General features: G+C 54.8%; 1 protein-coding gene across 4 annotated transcripts in view; it reads left to right on the top strand.

Annotated features, from left to right (window-relative positions):
* Positions 1–308: 308 nt before the first annotated feature.
* SLC6A9 (solute carrier family 6 member 9) overlaps positions 309–16,528 on the top strand; it is a 33,025-nt gene continuing 16,805 nt past the window's right edge. Inside the window, exons 1-2 of one of the 4 annotated variants that reach the window (XM_019643851.1) lie at positions 309–516; positions 6,875–6,989. In XM_019643851.1, the coding sequence (XP_019499396.1) occupies positions 6,960–6,989 (30 nt within the window). In that variant the 5' untranslated portion in view covers positions 309–516; positions 6,875–6,959. Of the gene's footprint in view, positions 517–713; positions 748–4,603; positions 6,467–6,874; positions 6,990–12,674; positions 12,964–16,528 lie in introns of those variants that run through there. The other 3 variants (XM_019643855.1, XM_019643854.1, XM_019643850.1) reach the window with 3 other exon arrangements.

Raw genomic sequence — 16,528 nt, 5'->3', positions numbered from 1 at the left:
CGAAGTGCCCCAGGCCTTCTGGCTTCATTCCAGCCTAGCCCGAAGGGGACAACATCTGCTTTCTCCAAGGGTCCCAGCTGGAGGGTAGAGAGGAAGAAACAGAGAAGGGGGATCCTTTGTGGACCCCACTCCAAGGGGTTCGTGGGGATCAATCATCTGAAAGCTGGAGCGACTTGTAATTTTATTCCCTGGGAGGAGGAGCCTGAGAAGTCGGCCAGGAGGGTGGGGATGGGGGGGGTGGGGTTAGGCAGCCAGGGGAACTGTTCAGGGAGGGGAGGGACTTGGCAAGGTCTCCCAAGCCTTCTCCACTCTCCAAACTTTCACCAAACTCTTGGCCCCCGCCTCCCTGAAACCAAAACACAAGAAGCTCTGGAGGAGCCGCGAACAGCGCGGCGGGGCGGGCTGACTCCGGGCGGCACTGAGCCTCGGGAGGCTGATGCAACTTTCCCTTTAAGAAAGCCACCTGGGCGCACCGCGGTGTGGACCCAGCACGCCTGGGCTGGGGGCTGCAGCATGGTAAGGGGGCTGACGGAAGCGGGCGCTGCGGCCCGCATCACTGTCTGTCTTGCCGTAGGTCTGGGTGTTTGGTGGCTCCGCGGGACTGAGCCCCAGGACTAGAGTGCGTGCGTGCGTACGTGCGTGTGTGTGTGTGTGTGTGTGTGTGTGTGGTCGCACAAGCATGCGGGCATCTGTGGGTAAGAGTGTGGGTGCATGCACGGGGATGTCTGTCTCGCCGCGAAGGTTGGGGTAGGTGCGCGCGTCTGGGTGTCACCACTGTCACCAAGAAGCCGAAGCGGGCAGGAACGGCGGCTGGGCGAAGGTGGGGGGGGGCGCTCCTGGAGTGGGGGCGCTGCGTGCCGACGCCGGCTCGGTCGGGGGCGGCGGGCGCAAGGCTGTGCTGGTAGCACGGGAACCACAGTGTGTCACGGTCCGTCTGAGGCGCCAGTGGGTCTGCGCGCCGGGGTCTGCGGGGGCCGGGAACCCGCAGGCCGTGTCTGCGCCCCGCGTGCGGGCTCCGGCTCCATCGCCTCGCACCGCTGGCTGGCCGGCCTGCCTATCTGACCCCTCCAGCCGGCCTGCCTCTCTATCTGTCCGCCCACTCGCTGGCGCTTGCAGGTTCCCGCGCGCCCGCCGGTCCCGGGAAGCCGCGCCCGGGGTTCCTGGCGCCCTCAGGCTCTCTTTGTCTGCGACTCCCGGCCACGGCTTTGGACAGAGACTATGGCCGTTGAGTTCTTTAGGAGCTGCTACCCCGGGAAGAATCCGCGCGCTCCCCATCCCAACCTTCATTCTAGGTGTTTGTAGGGCGGGCCCGGGAGGCCACAGGTGAGGGCAGAGGCCTAGAAACCCGGGGCGCCCACTCCCAGCTGGCGTCCCGCACTCCTAAGCCCTGGCCGGGCGGGAGAAGGCGGCGGGGCCCGGGCCAGACAGGAGGGGGGTTTGCCCAGAAGGCCGGGAGGGGCCGGAGCCGGCCAGGGGGCGGGGCAAGGGGGCGGGTACCTGGGCGCCCCGGTACTTTTCCACGGCAGGGGGCGGGGGCGGGGCCACCGCCTCCACACCAGCTGAGAGGCCCACACGTGGTGGCTGATGTAACGCCCGCCCCTCCCATACTGCTCGCATCCCGATTAAAGCAGACGCGCCTCGCTTCGAAGAATCGGGGCGCTCCGGGTGGTGCCGCAGCCCCGAAAGCAACCGCGCCCCTCCCTGCCTACCAGCTGGGGGCCTCCTCTCAGTCTGCGGGCCGCTTCTTAAAGGAGCCGCGCCTCCTTTCAGGCCTGCTCTCCGCAGACCACGCCTCCTCGCTGGTCACTTAAAGGAGCCAAGTCCCCGGCTCTCTGACAGCTCCCGCACAAAGCCTGGGTCTATTTGCTGAAAGAAGCCTGATGCTGCTGCCGCTGCTAAATGATAAAGGTTGGGGGGCGAAGAAGGTTGGAGAAGGAGAGAAGGACCTGGACGTTAAAGACTCTCAAAGCGAGGGAGTATCAGAAGGTTAGAGAGTAGTGGGTGAGGGGACTGGTTCTAGGAAGGGACTAGTGGGCGACACTGAGCATGCTCAAGTGTTTACCAGGACCGCAGGGAAAACGCCCCCTTACTTGGCTTGCGCTGCAACTGCGGCGGTACCGCTCAGTGCCCATCCCTGGGGACACAGAAAAATCACACCCCTGCTCTGGAAGATCTCTCCAGCTGGTGGGGAGCCAGGTTTGGATACAAGTAACCATGCCGCAACACTACGTGTGATGAGAATATTAATCAGATGTACACAGCCTGCTTTGGGGGTACAGTGGAAAGGTTGCAATTGGAAGGAGAAAAGAAGGCTTCTTGAAGATAATGGTATTGGGACAGGTTTTGAAGATGGATAGGATAAATACAGATGGAAATGGAGACAAGAGCGTTCAACGAAGAAGGAACCGCCACAGCAATGATGGGAATGATGAATAGTCCTACATGGCCACAGGTAGCCATGGGTAGGTGACCTGGGCTCCAGGCAGAACCAAGCCCCGCCCCCCCCCATCACAGTGAATGGAGATTATGATTCCTCCTCTTTCTCTTGAAATGTGAGGTCACTGAGGGCAGGGAAAGAGCCTATTCCCTTTCCATCCCCAAAGAGAACTGCAGGGCTTGGCCCAGATGGACCTTTAAAATTGGTTGACCTGACAGTCCTGTTTCAGGGGAGAGGAAAGACTGAGCAATGAGACTGTAAAGTGGTCTGGGTCCTGTGACTACCCTCTTACCATCTGCCCTTGGGTAGGCTCACAGGCAACTCAAACCCAACTTGCTCTACACAGTTCATCCTCTCTCCATTCCAAACCTGCAGAATTTCTGTCTCTGGGACTGGCACTGCTTCTTCCTTTTGCACCAGCAGAAACCAAAGACTTTCCTTTTCTCTCATTCCCCAAGTCCAATTCATCACCAATTCCTACCAATGTTGCCTTCTATGTTTTTCTCAAATCTGTACCTTTCCCGCCTCACCATCACCTTCCTATCAAAGCTCCCTCATCTCTAGCCTGGCCTATTCCTAATTGATTTCCTCTCTTCCACTCTCCTTTCTCTCCAGTCCTTTCTCCATGCTGTATGTAGGGTGTTTTTTGTTTTGTTTTGTTTTAAAGATTTTATTAGGGAATTGGGGAAGGGAACATTGTGTTTTTCCAGGACCCATCAGCTCCAAGTCAAGTTGTCCTTCAGTCTTAGCTGTGGAGGGCGCAAGCTCAGATCCAAGTCCAGTCGCCACTTTCAGTCTAGTTGCAGGGGGAGCACAGCCCACCATCCCATGCAGGAGTCGAACTAGCAACCTTGTTGTTAAGAGCACGCGCTCTCACCAGCTGAGCCATCCGGCTGCCCGTTGGCAGCTCAGCCGCAGCTCAGCCGCAGCTCACTGGCCCATGTGGGAATCAAACCGGCAACCCTGTTGCTCAGAGCTTGAGCTCTAACCAACTGTGCCACCTGGCCGGCCCTCTAGGGTGTTTTTAAAATGCATATTCCACCAATTGCTCCTCACAGTTACAACTCTGCTTTAAAGCCTTCAATAGCTACCATTGCCCTCGGGGTAAAGACCAAAATCCAGCCCCCACAGGCCCTGACCCTGCTTATTTGTCCACCTTCAGCTTTCACCACTTTCTCCCTGGCTGTCTGAGTCCCAGACTCAGGGTCTTTCCACATATTGTTTCATTTGCTTGAATCTTTCTTCCCCTTCCCTTTCTCACTATTGCCACATTGCCATATTCACTCCTTCTGACCTTCAAATGTCACTTCCTCAGGGAAGTCCTCTGTACTCTCAGACAGGTCAGGCCCCCCTCCTGTGGACTCTCATCAAAGGATCTTCTCCTTTACACCCTTTATCTCAGTCTTTAATTATGTATATTTAAGACAGCAGTTCCACTCTTCCCCCTATCCTGTAAGCTTCAGGAGGGCAGAGACCAATGAGTTCTTGGTGCTAGCATAAGTCTGTCCCAGAGAAAGCTTGAAATAAATATTTGTGGAATAAATGAATTGAATGGTGGCCAGCCTCAAATGCCTGCTAAACAATTTAGGCCATATCCTGTTGGTTGTGGAGAACTATTGGAGAAAAACAGGGCTTTCAGGCTTTGGGAAGATAAATGGATTTGAGACGATGAAAACATGGAGACCTTGCAGTCAAGTCAAAAACGAAGCAGAGGGCCCGCCGAGTGGCGCGATGGTTAAGAACTGGCTTGGGACGCCAGAGGGCCCCGGTTCGGATCCCACATATGAGGGCCAGTGACACTGCCCTGCCCTCCACAGCTAAGATGCTGAACAACAGCTCAACCTGGAGCTGGGCTGCTGTGAGTCGCCGGCGAAGGCATAGGATGCAGCCCCTGTGGCAGTGGGTTGCCATGGGCTACTGTGTGTAGCCAGCAGCCAGCGTGAGTGGCCAGCAGCCGCAGTGAGCGGCCGTCCAGAAGCCGGCGACTGATCTGCCTCACCAGGGAAGAGTGCAATGATGGTGCCAACTTGGGCCAGTGAAGCAACATCCTCCACAACTAGACTGAAGAACAAAAGGACAGCAACTTATCTGTTCCCCTTTCCCCAATTCCCCAGCACTGTTCCCATCCCCCCAATTCCCCAATAAAAATCTTAAAAAAAAAAATGAAGCAGAAACTTCAGAATTTACAAAGGAAATAGCATTGGCCCCATCTTCCAGACTGAGAACACTGAAGGTCCGAAAGGTTAAGTCACTTGCTTGAAGTCATATACCGAGTGACTGGCAGAGCCAGAATTCCAGCTCAAGGCTACCAGGTCCCAGAGCCCAAGCTCTTCTTCACATGCTGAACTGACTCCTACCCACTGCTTGTTAATGGTGGCCCCTGTGTGGGTTAGAGGCAGGTCTGGTGCTTAGGTAACATGGATCTCCAAAATCTAGAAGAGGGCCTGGCATGTCATGGGCATTTAGTTGGTACTCTTTGAATGGATGGGGCCATTTAACAGTAATGTCAGAAGCTGGAGAAGCAGCACAGTTTTATGCCCAACTCATTCTCCTCGAGTGGCCACCAAGCTGTCTTTTCCCCACGGATGTGTAAGCACCCTGTGGGCATGGACTGCATTTGCAGTCAATGCTCAGCGAAACTCCAGGTGAGAATACTCTGTAGCCTAAGTTCCAGGGCACAGTGTCCTCAGTTTACTCACCCTCACCTGACCAGAGGGCATAATGAGCCCCAACCCAACAGGTGACTCTAATGCCATCTGTTGTTATTACTTTCAATGCTGTCATTATTTGTTGGTTGAAGAGGGACAGCTTTAGGGAAGACAAATCTAGAGCTTACAGCTTGGAGGGAGGGGTGTGGTGAGTGAGGAGGACAAGGGTAGGATCTTAAGGGAACAACCCCCCTCTTTCTCCTGACTGCCTCCAGAAGAACAAAGCCATGAGCAGCGACCTCTTTAGGAGGACACTTTGAAAGGCAGAGAGGCCAGCCTGGCTGACAAAAGGGAAATGGGTACAAGTCACATCCCCACTGGCCCCAGGCTGTGCAGGAAACCTAGTGGCCAGGGCAAAGGCCTAAGGAAGCCAAGGCTGATTTGCATAGGCAAAGAACGTCTTCCTGGTCTCCTAGCCTTCCACAGACTTCCTGGGCCTGTAGGTGAGAGGTGGCCCTTGACAGGTGGCTATGAGTGGGTCAGAGTGGCAAAGAACAGCCTTTGGGGTACAGTCTGCTCCCTGGGAAGGTAGGGAAGGCCCAAGAAGCAGAGCCCAATCCTTCTTGGGACCAGGTCCTGTGGAATTTGAATGTCCTTGTCTATCTGACCCAGGTTTTTCCTCTTCTGAGAGAATTCTAGGCTACCTAAAGGTTGATGCCTGTGGTCTGTCAAAAACTACCCTCTTCCATCTGCATCTAACAATAAACCTATATACACCGGCATGGCCGTCTGTCTGCTGCCCGCTCCAGCGCACCAGCCCCACGTTGCCTCTCAGATGCTTCTTCCAAGGTCTTGGCTGACCTGGACCCTCGCTCCAGGGTCTCAGCTTTACCCATTTCCTTTCCATTCAATTCAGCCCATACTGCCTGTAAACTGAGCACTGTCCTAGGTGCTGGGCACACCGGGGTAAATGAAACACAGCCCTCGGACAACCCACAGACTCACGGTTGACAGACTTAAATGCAAATTAGTCAAATGTGAGATGATAAGGACTCTAGTAGAAGTCTGCACAAAACAGAAAGTAGAAAGCAATTTGTTCATTCTGATGAGGGAGAGTGTCAAGGAAGTCTACAGAGAAGAGGTGACACTTAAGTACAGTCCTAAAGAATTTGTAGAATTTCGCCTGTTGAGCAAGAGGGGAGGTGTTGCAGGCAGGGGCAGCCGGAGCAAGGGCAGGGAAGCATGCCCGCGCATGGTGTGTTTGGTGTGTCCAGAGCTTATGGTCCAAGTTAGTGACATAACCACAAGCCCAACTGCCCTGGAGCCCAAGCTGAGTGGCACCAGGATGAGGAAGGAACATGCTGGCTGGCTGGCTGCTGCTGTAAGTATGCTGATCCAAGCTGACTCCCCTTCAGGGGAAAGGTGGAAGCCATTCACACAGACGATGAAGGAATTGGACGCTGTCCAGTTCTGTATTAATTTTTTTATCTTTTATAGAATTGGGCATCTGGAGAGTCAAAAATAGACCTTTGCCCATTGGGACAGGAAGCCTGGATGCAGGGGAAGGGTCGGGAGAGGAGCGAGGGAAGAACTGATCCAAGGTCATCCAGAAAGGAGCAAGATGAGAAGTGGCTTGGCAGAGGGATGGCCAGGGTGGGAGGGAAGTGAGGCCTGCCAGCTGGTTGTCTAGACCCTGCACTACCTGTCCTGGAGAGCCCTGAGGGCCACACATGTCCTGCCCCTGCCTGCCCCGGCTAGGTTCTCACCCCATTCTCTGCTCTCTCCACAGCTCTTGAGGTCTGTGGCCTGAAAGGTGCTGGAAGCAGAGACTGTGACTGTGGCCTGGGACTCCAGAGCCCCGACCCACTGCCACCATGGTGGGAAAAGGTGCCAAAGGAATGCTGGTGAGTACAGGGACCAGACTGTAGGGAGGAAGGCGGACATGAACTCTGTCCCCTCTGGGACCTTCTTCCAGCTGCTTGCCGTGAAAGGAGAGACTAGGAGGCTCCATGGGGCCCCGAGTCTGGCACTGCCAGGGCTCCTGAGTGCTAGGGTTTTCCCAGGCCTGGGCAAGCAGTTTCTCACCTGGCAGGTTAGGCAGTGCCACAGCTCCAAGCCCATAGCAGGCCAGATTCTGCCATAGAGCCTGCAAAGGCATGCCAGGAGACAGGAGGCCCAATCAGCGTCCTGTTGCAAGAGACACCATGGAGAGAAGGCTGCAGCTGGTCCTGCTGGGAGCACAGTGGGAATCCTGGGGCTGTCCTGGGGCTGGGATACCCCCACCCCCACCCAGTGTTCTGCCTGCTGCAGGGAGTGTTTAGTTTGGGCTGATCAAGGGGTCCTCTGACCCTGTCTGGTTTTTCTCTATTTCCACTCTGAACAGAAACAAAGAACATTTCGTTTGACTCTTCTCCTGAGTCCTCTCAGAGAACCTCCCCTACCTCCTTCCCAAGCCATGGCCCTTTCTTTGCCCACGGCCTCAGAGCACAAGAGAGGTGGTGGTGAGGTGCCGTGAGAAGCAGAGGACAAGAGCAGGGCTTGGTGAGGGCTTTGATTCACATTGATGGGTGGAACAGGGCAGCACTGGCAGCGGGAACCAGGGAAAGGATGCCAGATCCTACCCCAAGGCAGCGGTTGTGTTTCTTCCCTTGGGATCTTGCCTCAGACAAACTAGACTGGGTGCAGTGAGAGGAGGAAGCCAGTGACTGAGCAGGGCCCCTCCCTTGGCACCTCCCTTCCCATTAATTTCTTCTGCTGCTTTTCTCATTTAGTTAAGGGTTGATTGGCCTAGGGTCTCTGCTGAGCCCTCCCCAAACAAGCCATCTATCATCAAAGATTTCTGGGACTCAAAGTACCTGGCCCGCAGGAATGGTTTGGGGGAGGGCGATAGGTGGTTCCACTCCAGGCTCAGTCCCCTCCATCCTGCTCCTCAGGCCTGCTCTAGTCTGGCTCAATCCTGGTTGGAACAAGTCTGAATGAACTAAGCTTCTAGAAGTATTCCTGAGCCAGCCGGATCTCTGGGTGCTCAGAAAAAGGCAGAGATGGAGGTCTCATGACCTAAACACTTGCTAGGGGTAGATGCTGTGATAGAACCAAGAATGGCCTCCCCTTTCCCAGAGACGTCTTGGAATTGCCATGGGCCTATCTAGGAAGTGGGGTGTGGCTCTGCCCCTTCCTCCTTAGAGATTCTGAACCCCATGAAACCTAAGAAACTCTCTGTGTACTCCCTGGCTGCCCTTCTTTCCCTGGAGTGACCCTGAAAGCACTGGGGCGAGCAGGCAGGAGAGATGTGGGACCCACGTGGGCTGTAGGGAGCATGAATCACAATGTCCCAGAAACCCTGCCGGAGCTGAGTTTCCCGGAGCCTCAGGCCAGCCGGTCTGTGGAAGGGAATGCTGCCTCGGGACTCTGTTCCCAGCACTAGGATGTGCCTAAAGATAGCTGGGTCTCGGTTTCCTCGTGCCCCCTGCCCTTTGGCTTCTGCCCGCTGCTGCTGCACTTGAGGCTCATAGCATCTGTCCCCTGGGCACCCCCGTGGTTGTTCGACATTCTATTCCTGCCTCTTTTTCAGTTCTGCTGATGACCTTGGGCTACGCTATTCTGCTATTCTTGGGCCCAGTTTGGAACTGAAGCCTCCTCCATTCACTGCTTGTCTCTAAGATACAGCCTCTGAGGAGCGCCTAGCTAACCTAGGTAGCTCGGCCGGCACTTTATTAGGTGCTGTGTTTTCCTAAGGACAAATGGCTAAGGATGCTTCTTTTAGACATACCCCTTCTCTAGATGCCATGGTAAGGCAGGACAGGGGGCCATGTATGTAAGCCAGTGACACTTGGACCATCCCAGGTCTGTGGCTTCTGTCACTGTTTCTGCCCTGGTAGGCAGGGGGTGGGTCTCACCGTGAGGATGGTATCCTCATTTCCATCCCCCCTTGCCCCAGGTTTGGGTATGAGGTCATGGGCCCCCCAGGTCTCTTCAGTGTCCACAGACACCCTGTGTCATTCTTAGAACTTCTGCCCGGCTCTTCATGTGGCAGGTGCCCCATGGAGGAGCAAGCCACTTCCCAGCACGTGCCCAGGCCCACATTCCTGCTGCATGTGTTCCTCCCCCCACTCCCCGCCCAGATGGTCTCTGCCAGGCCAGTTCAGCTGCCTCCCTCACGCCTCAGCAGCTCCTAGGACAGGGCTGTGCAAGAACCCAGCTGGCCAGGGTGCCTCCAGGCCTGGGAGCAGCTGGGATGCTTAGGGACACCGAGGGGTGGGTGGGGTGGCCCTTCCATGGAGACCTAATATCTCTGTACACGTGTGGGGTGGGGCTGCCAGGGGCTCAGAGGACAGGAAGCTGAAGGAGAGGAGCCCAGGACAGGAGAGCCCCACAGAGTCAGCTTTGACCCTCCAGCCTTACACCAAGTTCACAAGTTGGCTGGCTCAGTCCCCTCCCCCGTGCCCACTCCCCATGCATACAGTGTCTTGGGCAGCAGAAGCCTTGGTGAGCCTCATTGGTTTCTCTCCATGTCTTTGAGCTCACTGGTTGCTTCTGCACTGGGAAGCCTTGTGATGAATAAAAGCAGAGTCACCTGGGCTAGAGCCATGGGTGCCTGAGCATTTAAATCATCCCAGAAGGCTTTGCAAACGCCACAGGCCACCTGGGGCTGCCCCACCCTGACCTGTTCTATTCTGCTCTGACATGAAGATTTTGGGCGTCTTTTGTCTGCAGCATCTATTCCAAGACCTGACACACAGTGGGTGCTCACCCAGTCCAAGTCCTGACATTTAACAAGTGCTCAACTAGCATAGGCTTGGCACGTATTGGGCACTCACCAAGCACAAGGCTTGGCACACATTGGGCATCCCTTGGTAGAAGGCTTGTCACCTACTAGGCACTCACCTAGCACAAGTTCCAGCATGTGGCAAGTGCTCAGCTAGTAACAACTTGGCACACATTGGGCACTCCCTTAGTATAGAGTTGCACTCAACTAGCACAGTGCCAGGCATACAATGGGCACTTACCCTACTGAGAGCTAGATGGACATTGAGTCCTCACCTGACATAGAATTTGGCATACATGGGGCACTCACCTAGTGCAGGACCTAGCATACCACAGGGGCTCGCTGGTATTGGACTGACACACGGTGAGTGCTTTCTCAATACAGGTCCTGGCAAACAGTGGATGCTTTCTTTATGTAAGTCCTAGCACAGAGGGGTTGCTCTCCTATCCAGGACAGCCTAGATCAGGGGTCGGCAAACTGCGGCTCGTGAGCCACATGCAGCTCTTTGGGTACGTGCCGTCTCAAAAGTTTGCCGACCCCTGGAACAGCCAATGCTGTCCCTCACAACAATTTAAAAATTATTCGAGAGCCATAATTCTATTTTTACAAATAAGGAAAATTTAAAGCAATATTATAAAATGAAACTATGATAGTTTTATTTTCATTTTCAATTTTACTTCAGAGCCACATGTACGTACGTACCCAAAGAGCCGCATGTGGCTCGCGAGCTGCAGTTTGCCGCCCCCTGGCCTAGATGATCCTAGATGTGCAAACCCCACTCCCCGGTGAAATGGACTCCAAAGGATAAGGCCCAACCTTCCTCAGGCTTCCTCTCTGGACCTAGGACACTACCTGCCCTTCCCCCTGGCCTCCTGGGCCTCCCCACTCTCCCTGGAGCCCACCTACTCAGGCCTGTGCCCCCCCCTCCCCTCATCCGGCTTCTCCTCAGCCCTCCCCCATCCCCAGCGCTTCTCAGTCCTAGCTAAGCAGGACCTTCTCCCAGAGTCACAGGGCGCAGCAAGCCCCTAGACTCCTTGCCCCTCTGGAAGCATGCCCACTCTTATTAAGAAAAGTCAGAGGTGGGGGCTGGGGGAGCCGGCCTCCCTAAGTGGGGCTGGAGCAGTTGGATCCCACTAATGAGGCCTCATTACGGCCAGGGCCCAGCTGGGCTGCTGCCGCCTCCTGTCCCCATGGCCAGAGCCAGAGAAAGCCTTCCAGCCAGGGCTGCCTGTTCTGGGCACCCCGCCCAGGCCAGGGCAGCCAGAACCCAGAGCCCACCCTGGGTGGAAGTGAGCATTTGGGCATCATGGGTGACTGGGCCTTCCTGGAGCCAGCGGCCGAGCCAGGGCCTTGGCCCTCAGTCTGTGCCTGCAGGAAGTCAGTGGAGCGTGTCTGGGGGCCGGGTTGCGTAGGGCTGGCCCAGTGAGTGGCTGAGTCAGTGGAGTCTGAGGCCATTCTTAGAATACTTGCTTGAGCCAAGGCGTGCCCCCCAAAATGGGGATAATAATATACCTGTCTCAAGGGGTTGTTGGGAGGATTAAATGAGTTAATATATATATATTAACTTGATTAAAGTTAATTAATCATTGATTAACTCATTGATTAAAATGAGTTAATATATATATAATGAGTTAATATTATATATATAATATATATATATTATATACATATATGTATATATATTATATAATATATATAGTATATAATATATATACATATGATGTTTAGGACAGTGTCTGGCTCATAGTAGACACTTGATATGTGTTATCTGTTACTATTTTACTAATACTCACTAGATTCAATAATGGGTGGGGATTATCCCCATTTTAGAGCTGAAGGAACTAGACATGTTAAGTGACTTGCCTAAGGTTATATATGGTGAGAAACGGGCAGAGCTGGGGTTTGAACCCAGGCCTATCTGATTCTAAAGCCTGTGCCCTTTTTATTTCAATGTCATCCTGCCATGTACCCTTTGGGGTCTCCACCCTTACCAAACTTGCACGAAAGCTGTTCTTTACATCAGAATTTATTCACGCTTCCACTTGATGGGTGTTTACTAAGATCCTACCATGTACCAGGCCCTCTGCCAGCCTATTAATTTCCAAAGACACCTCTGCCTTCCCAGGACCAGAACACTCATGCCCACCTTCCTGACCATTGGCTTGTGGTGTCTCACTATCAGCTGGACTCTGACTAGTGAGTGTGGCCTCAGAGAAGAAAGATTGAATAGGCCTGAGTCACATCCCACCCCAGCCATGGTGACCCCTGCTGGATGGTACTCAGCCCATGCAGCACACACTCCCAAAGCAACACCTCCGGTTCTGGGCAACACAGTACAAATCCCCAAGGGTCCTTATTCTGTGCCCGCCCCCACCTTTGTCTGGACTCTGTGGTGACCACCTTCTTGACTAATGCCATCTTTCTTCAGACAGGTGAAAGCACAGTTTATTAGACCATAGCTTTCTTGCACAGTCAGTCACTCTTCTACAAGGACTGGTTGGGGACCCCCAAGACTGGGGTGGGGGACCTAACATCCTGAGCCCACTCTAAGAAGTCTGAGATGCTTCGGTAGTGCCCTGTGGGCTGCACCCCCCTTCTTCCTGCCCTTTCACCATCTCTAGTACCCAGTGGCACCTGACCATGCTACCAGGAGCCTCCCAAATGCCAGCCCTAAAGGCTCGGAAGCATCTGGGCCCTGAGGCTCAGCTCTGGGAGAGAAGTGAACCGCCCTCTTACTCTCTCCCGTGCCTGCTCTGCCTCACTCTATGGTTGTGAGTGTGTGTGTGTTTTTTGTTCCAGTAACTTGCTGGGAACAAGGGAAAAACACAACAAACCCCATGCCTCACTCTAGCTCTGGAGCACTCACACTGAGCTGCATGGGGACTGGCCGGAGGGGGAGGGCCAGGGGAGGGGGGAGGCAGAGCTTCGGGAGGAGACGAGGTGAAAGTAATTGACGCTGCCCAGCCGGCAGTGGGAGAGGCAGGGGATGTGTCAGTGTCGCCTGGAGCTGGCAGAGGTGTGAATGAGCGGTGGGGACACGCGTGCTCCTCTCAGAGTGCTCACCCAGGATGGCTGCAGCTCATGGACCTGTGGCCCCCTCCTCCCCAGAACAGGTCAGTCACCTTCCAGAAGGTCGAGCCCCCTCACTGGTGCCAGGCAGGCTGGGAGGCTGGGCTGGGGGGTGGGGAGAGGGGCTGAGTGATCTGTGCCAGGGAGGGGCAGGCACAGCCAGCGAGCGAGACAGACACCAGCCAAAGTGACCCAGAAAGTTGCAACTGTGCGAAGGAGTGCAGGAAGACTTAGCTGTGTGGTGGGGGCACGGGGGAGGAGAGTGGGGGTGTGAGGGCTCCCCCAGCCCAAGGACCTGCTGAGAATCTGCTCTGTGTATCAAAGCTGCATTGTCCTAGCTCCCGGGGAGACGGGCCGGAGGTGCCCAGGAATTGTACTAATCAATACAGCCCCATTGTCTGTGCCACCGCAGTTACTCCTATGGGGAAAGTGGGTGATGGGGCAGGGGGACATGGTACATGGACTCAGTGGTGAGGGTGGGAGAAGGGGATGGGGCTAGATTCTCAGCTGGAAGGAGAGAGACCCCAGAGAGTGTTCACTAGTGTCCAGGGCAAGTGCCCGGGTGGGGTGGGTGCCGGTGTGCCCTCATCTCTGGAAGCTGGAAGCTGAAGATGGGAAGGGATGTCAGGCACAATGGGGCTGATGGCAGCGGGGGTGAGAGGATCAGGAAAAGCCACCCTTCACCCTGTAGGGCATCGAACTTGACCTTCAGAAGGCAAGAGAAGGAATGTCTTCTGGGGAGACGTAGGTTGGGTTTGGGAGAAGCATTATGTAGGGCTGCCTTCAAATCTCAGGACTGCCAGGGTCAAAAACCAAAGCCACTTCCCAGAGTGCCAGCCCGCGGCCAACTGACTGGGGTAGAGACTGCCCATAGCCACTATAGTGCAGGGCAGGCTGCTGAGCTTCTCTAGGGCAGAGGCAGGGCCCACCCAGTGTCACCCATCACCGCTCCCCAGGGCCTGGAGCAGAGCCTGGCATGCCTGTGGGGGTGCGTCTTCTGTCTGCTATCCACAAAGCTGGCAGGTCACTCTCTGCCAATCATGGCTCTGGGGTGAAATAGTACAAGGCATGTCCCTGCTTCCCTTACCTGCCATCTGAGAGCTTGGAAGCCAGACAGGTGCCCAGAGATTACTCTGAGGTTTCCCTTGAGGCAGGAGGCACTAATAGCCCCTGTGTACTGATCAGGGGTAGATTTTCTCATGGCCTCACTCCTCCAGCCATGGCCCTGACTCTCTCCCATGTCTGGATAAGTGAGACCAGGTGGAAGACAGAAGACTCTGTGATTGCAGGACAGGTGCTACTTAAGGAACAGCTGGGCCCCTGGACTGATGGGAGAAAACTAGGGGAACAAGAACAAGAACCGAGGGGTGTGAGGAGGTTGTGGGCTGTTCTTCTGAGGCAGCCACAATTTGCTGTCATGGCTGTTCTGCTTAAATTTCCCCCTGAGGCTCAGAGAAAGTTGCCAGCGATCTGGATTTGGCTCAAGGTCAGTCTGGGATACAGGGTCTTGCCCGTTCTCCTCCATAAAGTTTGTCTTGGATGGACTTCATCCCATGAGCAAACCCTGGGGCTGCAGAGTCCCAAACAAGCAGCCTGCTAGATCCCAGCGGGGCCCGCCCAGCCAGGCAGCTCCAGGATTCCTCAGTGTCCACGGAGAGCAGGGGGAGGGAGCTCACAATTCACAAAAATATCCAGTGGACACGGATATAGGAGGGTGGGAGTCAGGAGTCAGAGCAGAGCCATAGCCCAGGGTGGAAATCTAGGCTGTCTTTGAGTCCGTGCATAGATAAAGGAGGGGTATGTCCCATGTTGGTCACCTCTGGGAGCCGGCTTTGCAGCTTTGTGACCTCTTTTATACTTTGCTATCGTTTCCAATTTTTTGTGTGTGATAAGCTTATAATGCTTTTATAATTGGGAAAAAAAGCAATACCAACATTTTTTTTTAAAGTAGCCTAGAAAACTAGCGGGAACTAATGGAAAATATAGGAGAGTGAGAAATAGCAAACTTCTAGGCAAGGCAGGCGTACAGAATTTTAGGTCTATTGAGATTGTCTAGTCTCTCCTCTGATTTCATAGATAAGGATGCTAAGAAGCCAAGAGTGGAAGTGACTTGCCCGGGGTCACTGGGGGAGCGGGCTTCAGAACACCAGGGCTCTAACACCCAGTGCAGGCTCCTGCCCTGCTAAGCCCAGGACATGGTGGGAGATTCAGATTCTGCCCTCAGAGCTGAACAGCCGTAATCCCAGGAGCTCATCCAGAGCAGTGAATAAGCCAGGCAGAGGGCTGTGTAAAGGACTTATATAAGTGACTGCTGGGGCTGGGGGTTGTTAACCCAAGACAGGTCACAAATCCTTGTGCAGAGATGGACACTGCTGCTTCAATGACTGCTTTTATGGGGAAGGGGCCTCTGAGGGTCATGTGTGTGCGCCTACGTATGGTGGCAGTCACTTAGCTGTGGAAAGAGAGCTCCAAAGTCTGCATTCTGGCCTGGGGGAGCTCAGTTACAGGGCAGTATACTCTTCATCCTAGAGACCACCCACCAGGCCCATGGCAGGGGAGTCAGGGGTGAGGATAGGGACTGCCCAGGGAGCCTGGGGAGGAGGTACCCACCAAGAGGGTCCCCAGGCCACTATGGTTTAATTCACCACCGAGGTGTGAGCAAGGGAAGGAGAGAGAACAGTGATGGATAGGCAGTGGAAGATGGGGTGATGGGCAGGTGCCTGGCTAGTCAGCAGGGCTGAGCTGGGTTAGGCAGCTGGGCCACCAGTCTGGGTCAAACTGAGTCTGGGTGAACACAAAGGGGTTCTTTCATGGGTGCCTCACAGACAGCGACCACTACAAGGACAGTTAAAAGCAGGGACACAGCCATCCATCCAGCAGATGAAGAAAATGAGAGGTTTAGAATAGGGACGATTATGCAAGAAGGAAAAAACTATGCAGCCTTGAAAACGTCTCTCCAGCCTGGACCTTGCTGCACAGGAAGGAAGTGGAAGGGAGTCCAGAGGGGGGCTGGAGAAGGAAAGGAGCTGGGGTCCCTATAACACCCCCCACCCACCCACAGAGCATTTCGGAGATCCTTTCCACCTGTGTACTTGGAGCAAGGCAGGCTTGCTCTGTCCTCCGCTGAAAGCTAAGCCCTCCCTGACCAGCCAAGCCACCTGAACATAGCTCGAGCTGGAACTGAAGTCAGAGGCCTCGCTGTACGTTCCACCGCAGGCGGCATCCCACCCACAGCCCACAGTTGAGACACCACAGTGCTGAGATTCAGGGCCGGAAACAGAAGATGGGGGCAGCGTGCCATTTCGCTGACCTCCAGCTCCTTCTGCACAGCAGACCCCTAATACTGTGGGTAACTTCCCACCAGAGTGCAATCCTCTCCCCCCAAGTTCCAGGCCCCTATGCTGGGGGTTGTGGGCTCCCTGTGTGGCGGCCAACTGGCTGAACTGGTTAGCGCATGCTCTGTGGTGTACTGCTCATTAACAGAGCACGCCGGCTCTGAAGGGCTCAGTGGAGCAGCTGCCCGTGGCGTGTGGCTGGGGGCATCACCACCCTCCTTGTCCCCTCCATGCCAGGGAAGGAGCGGATCACAGAGATCCAAGTCTGTTCCTG

This window comes from Hipposideros armiger, unplaced genomic scaffold (genome assembly GCF_001890085.2).
Source record: "Hipposideros armiger isolate ML-2016 unplaced genomic scaffold, ASM189008v1 scaffold_82, whole genome shotgun sequence".
Taxonomy (NCBI): domain Eukaryota; kingdom Metazoa; phylum Chordata; class Mammalia; order Chiroptera; family Hipposideridae; genus Hipposideros; species Hipposideros armiger.
Note: the sequence above shows the minus strand (reverse complement) of the source record. Positions and strands in the feature narration are given on the sequence as shown.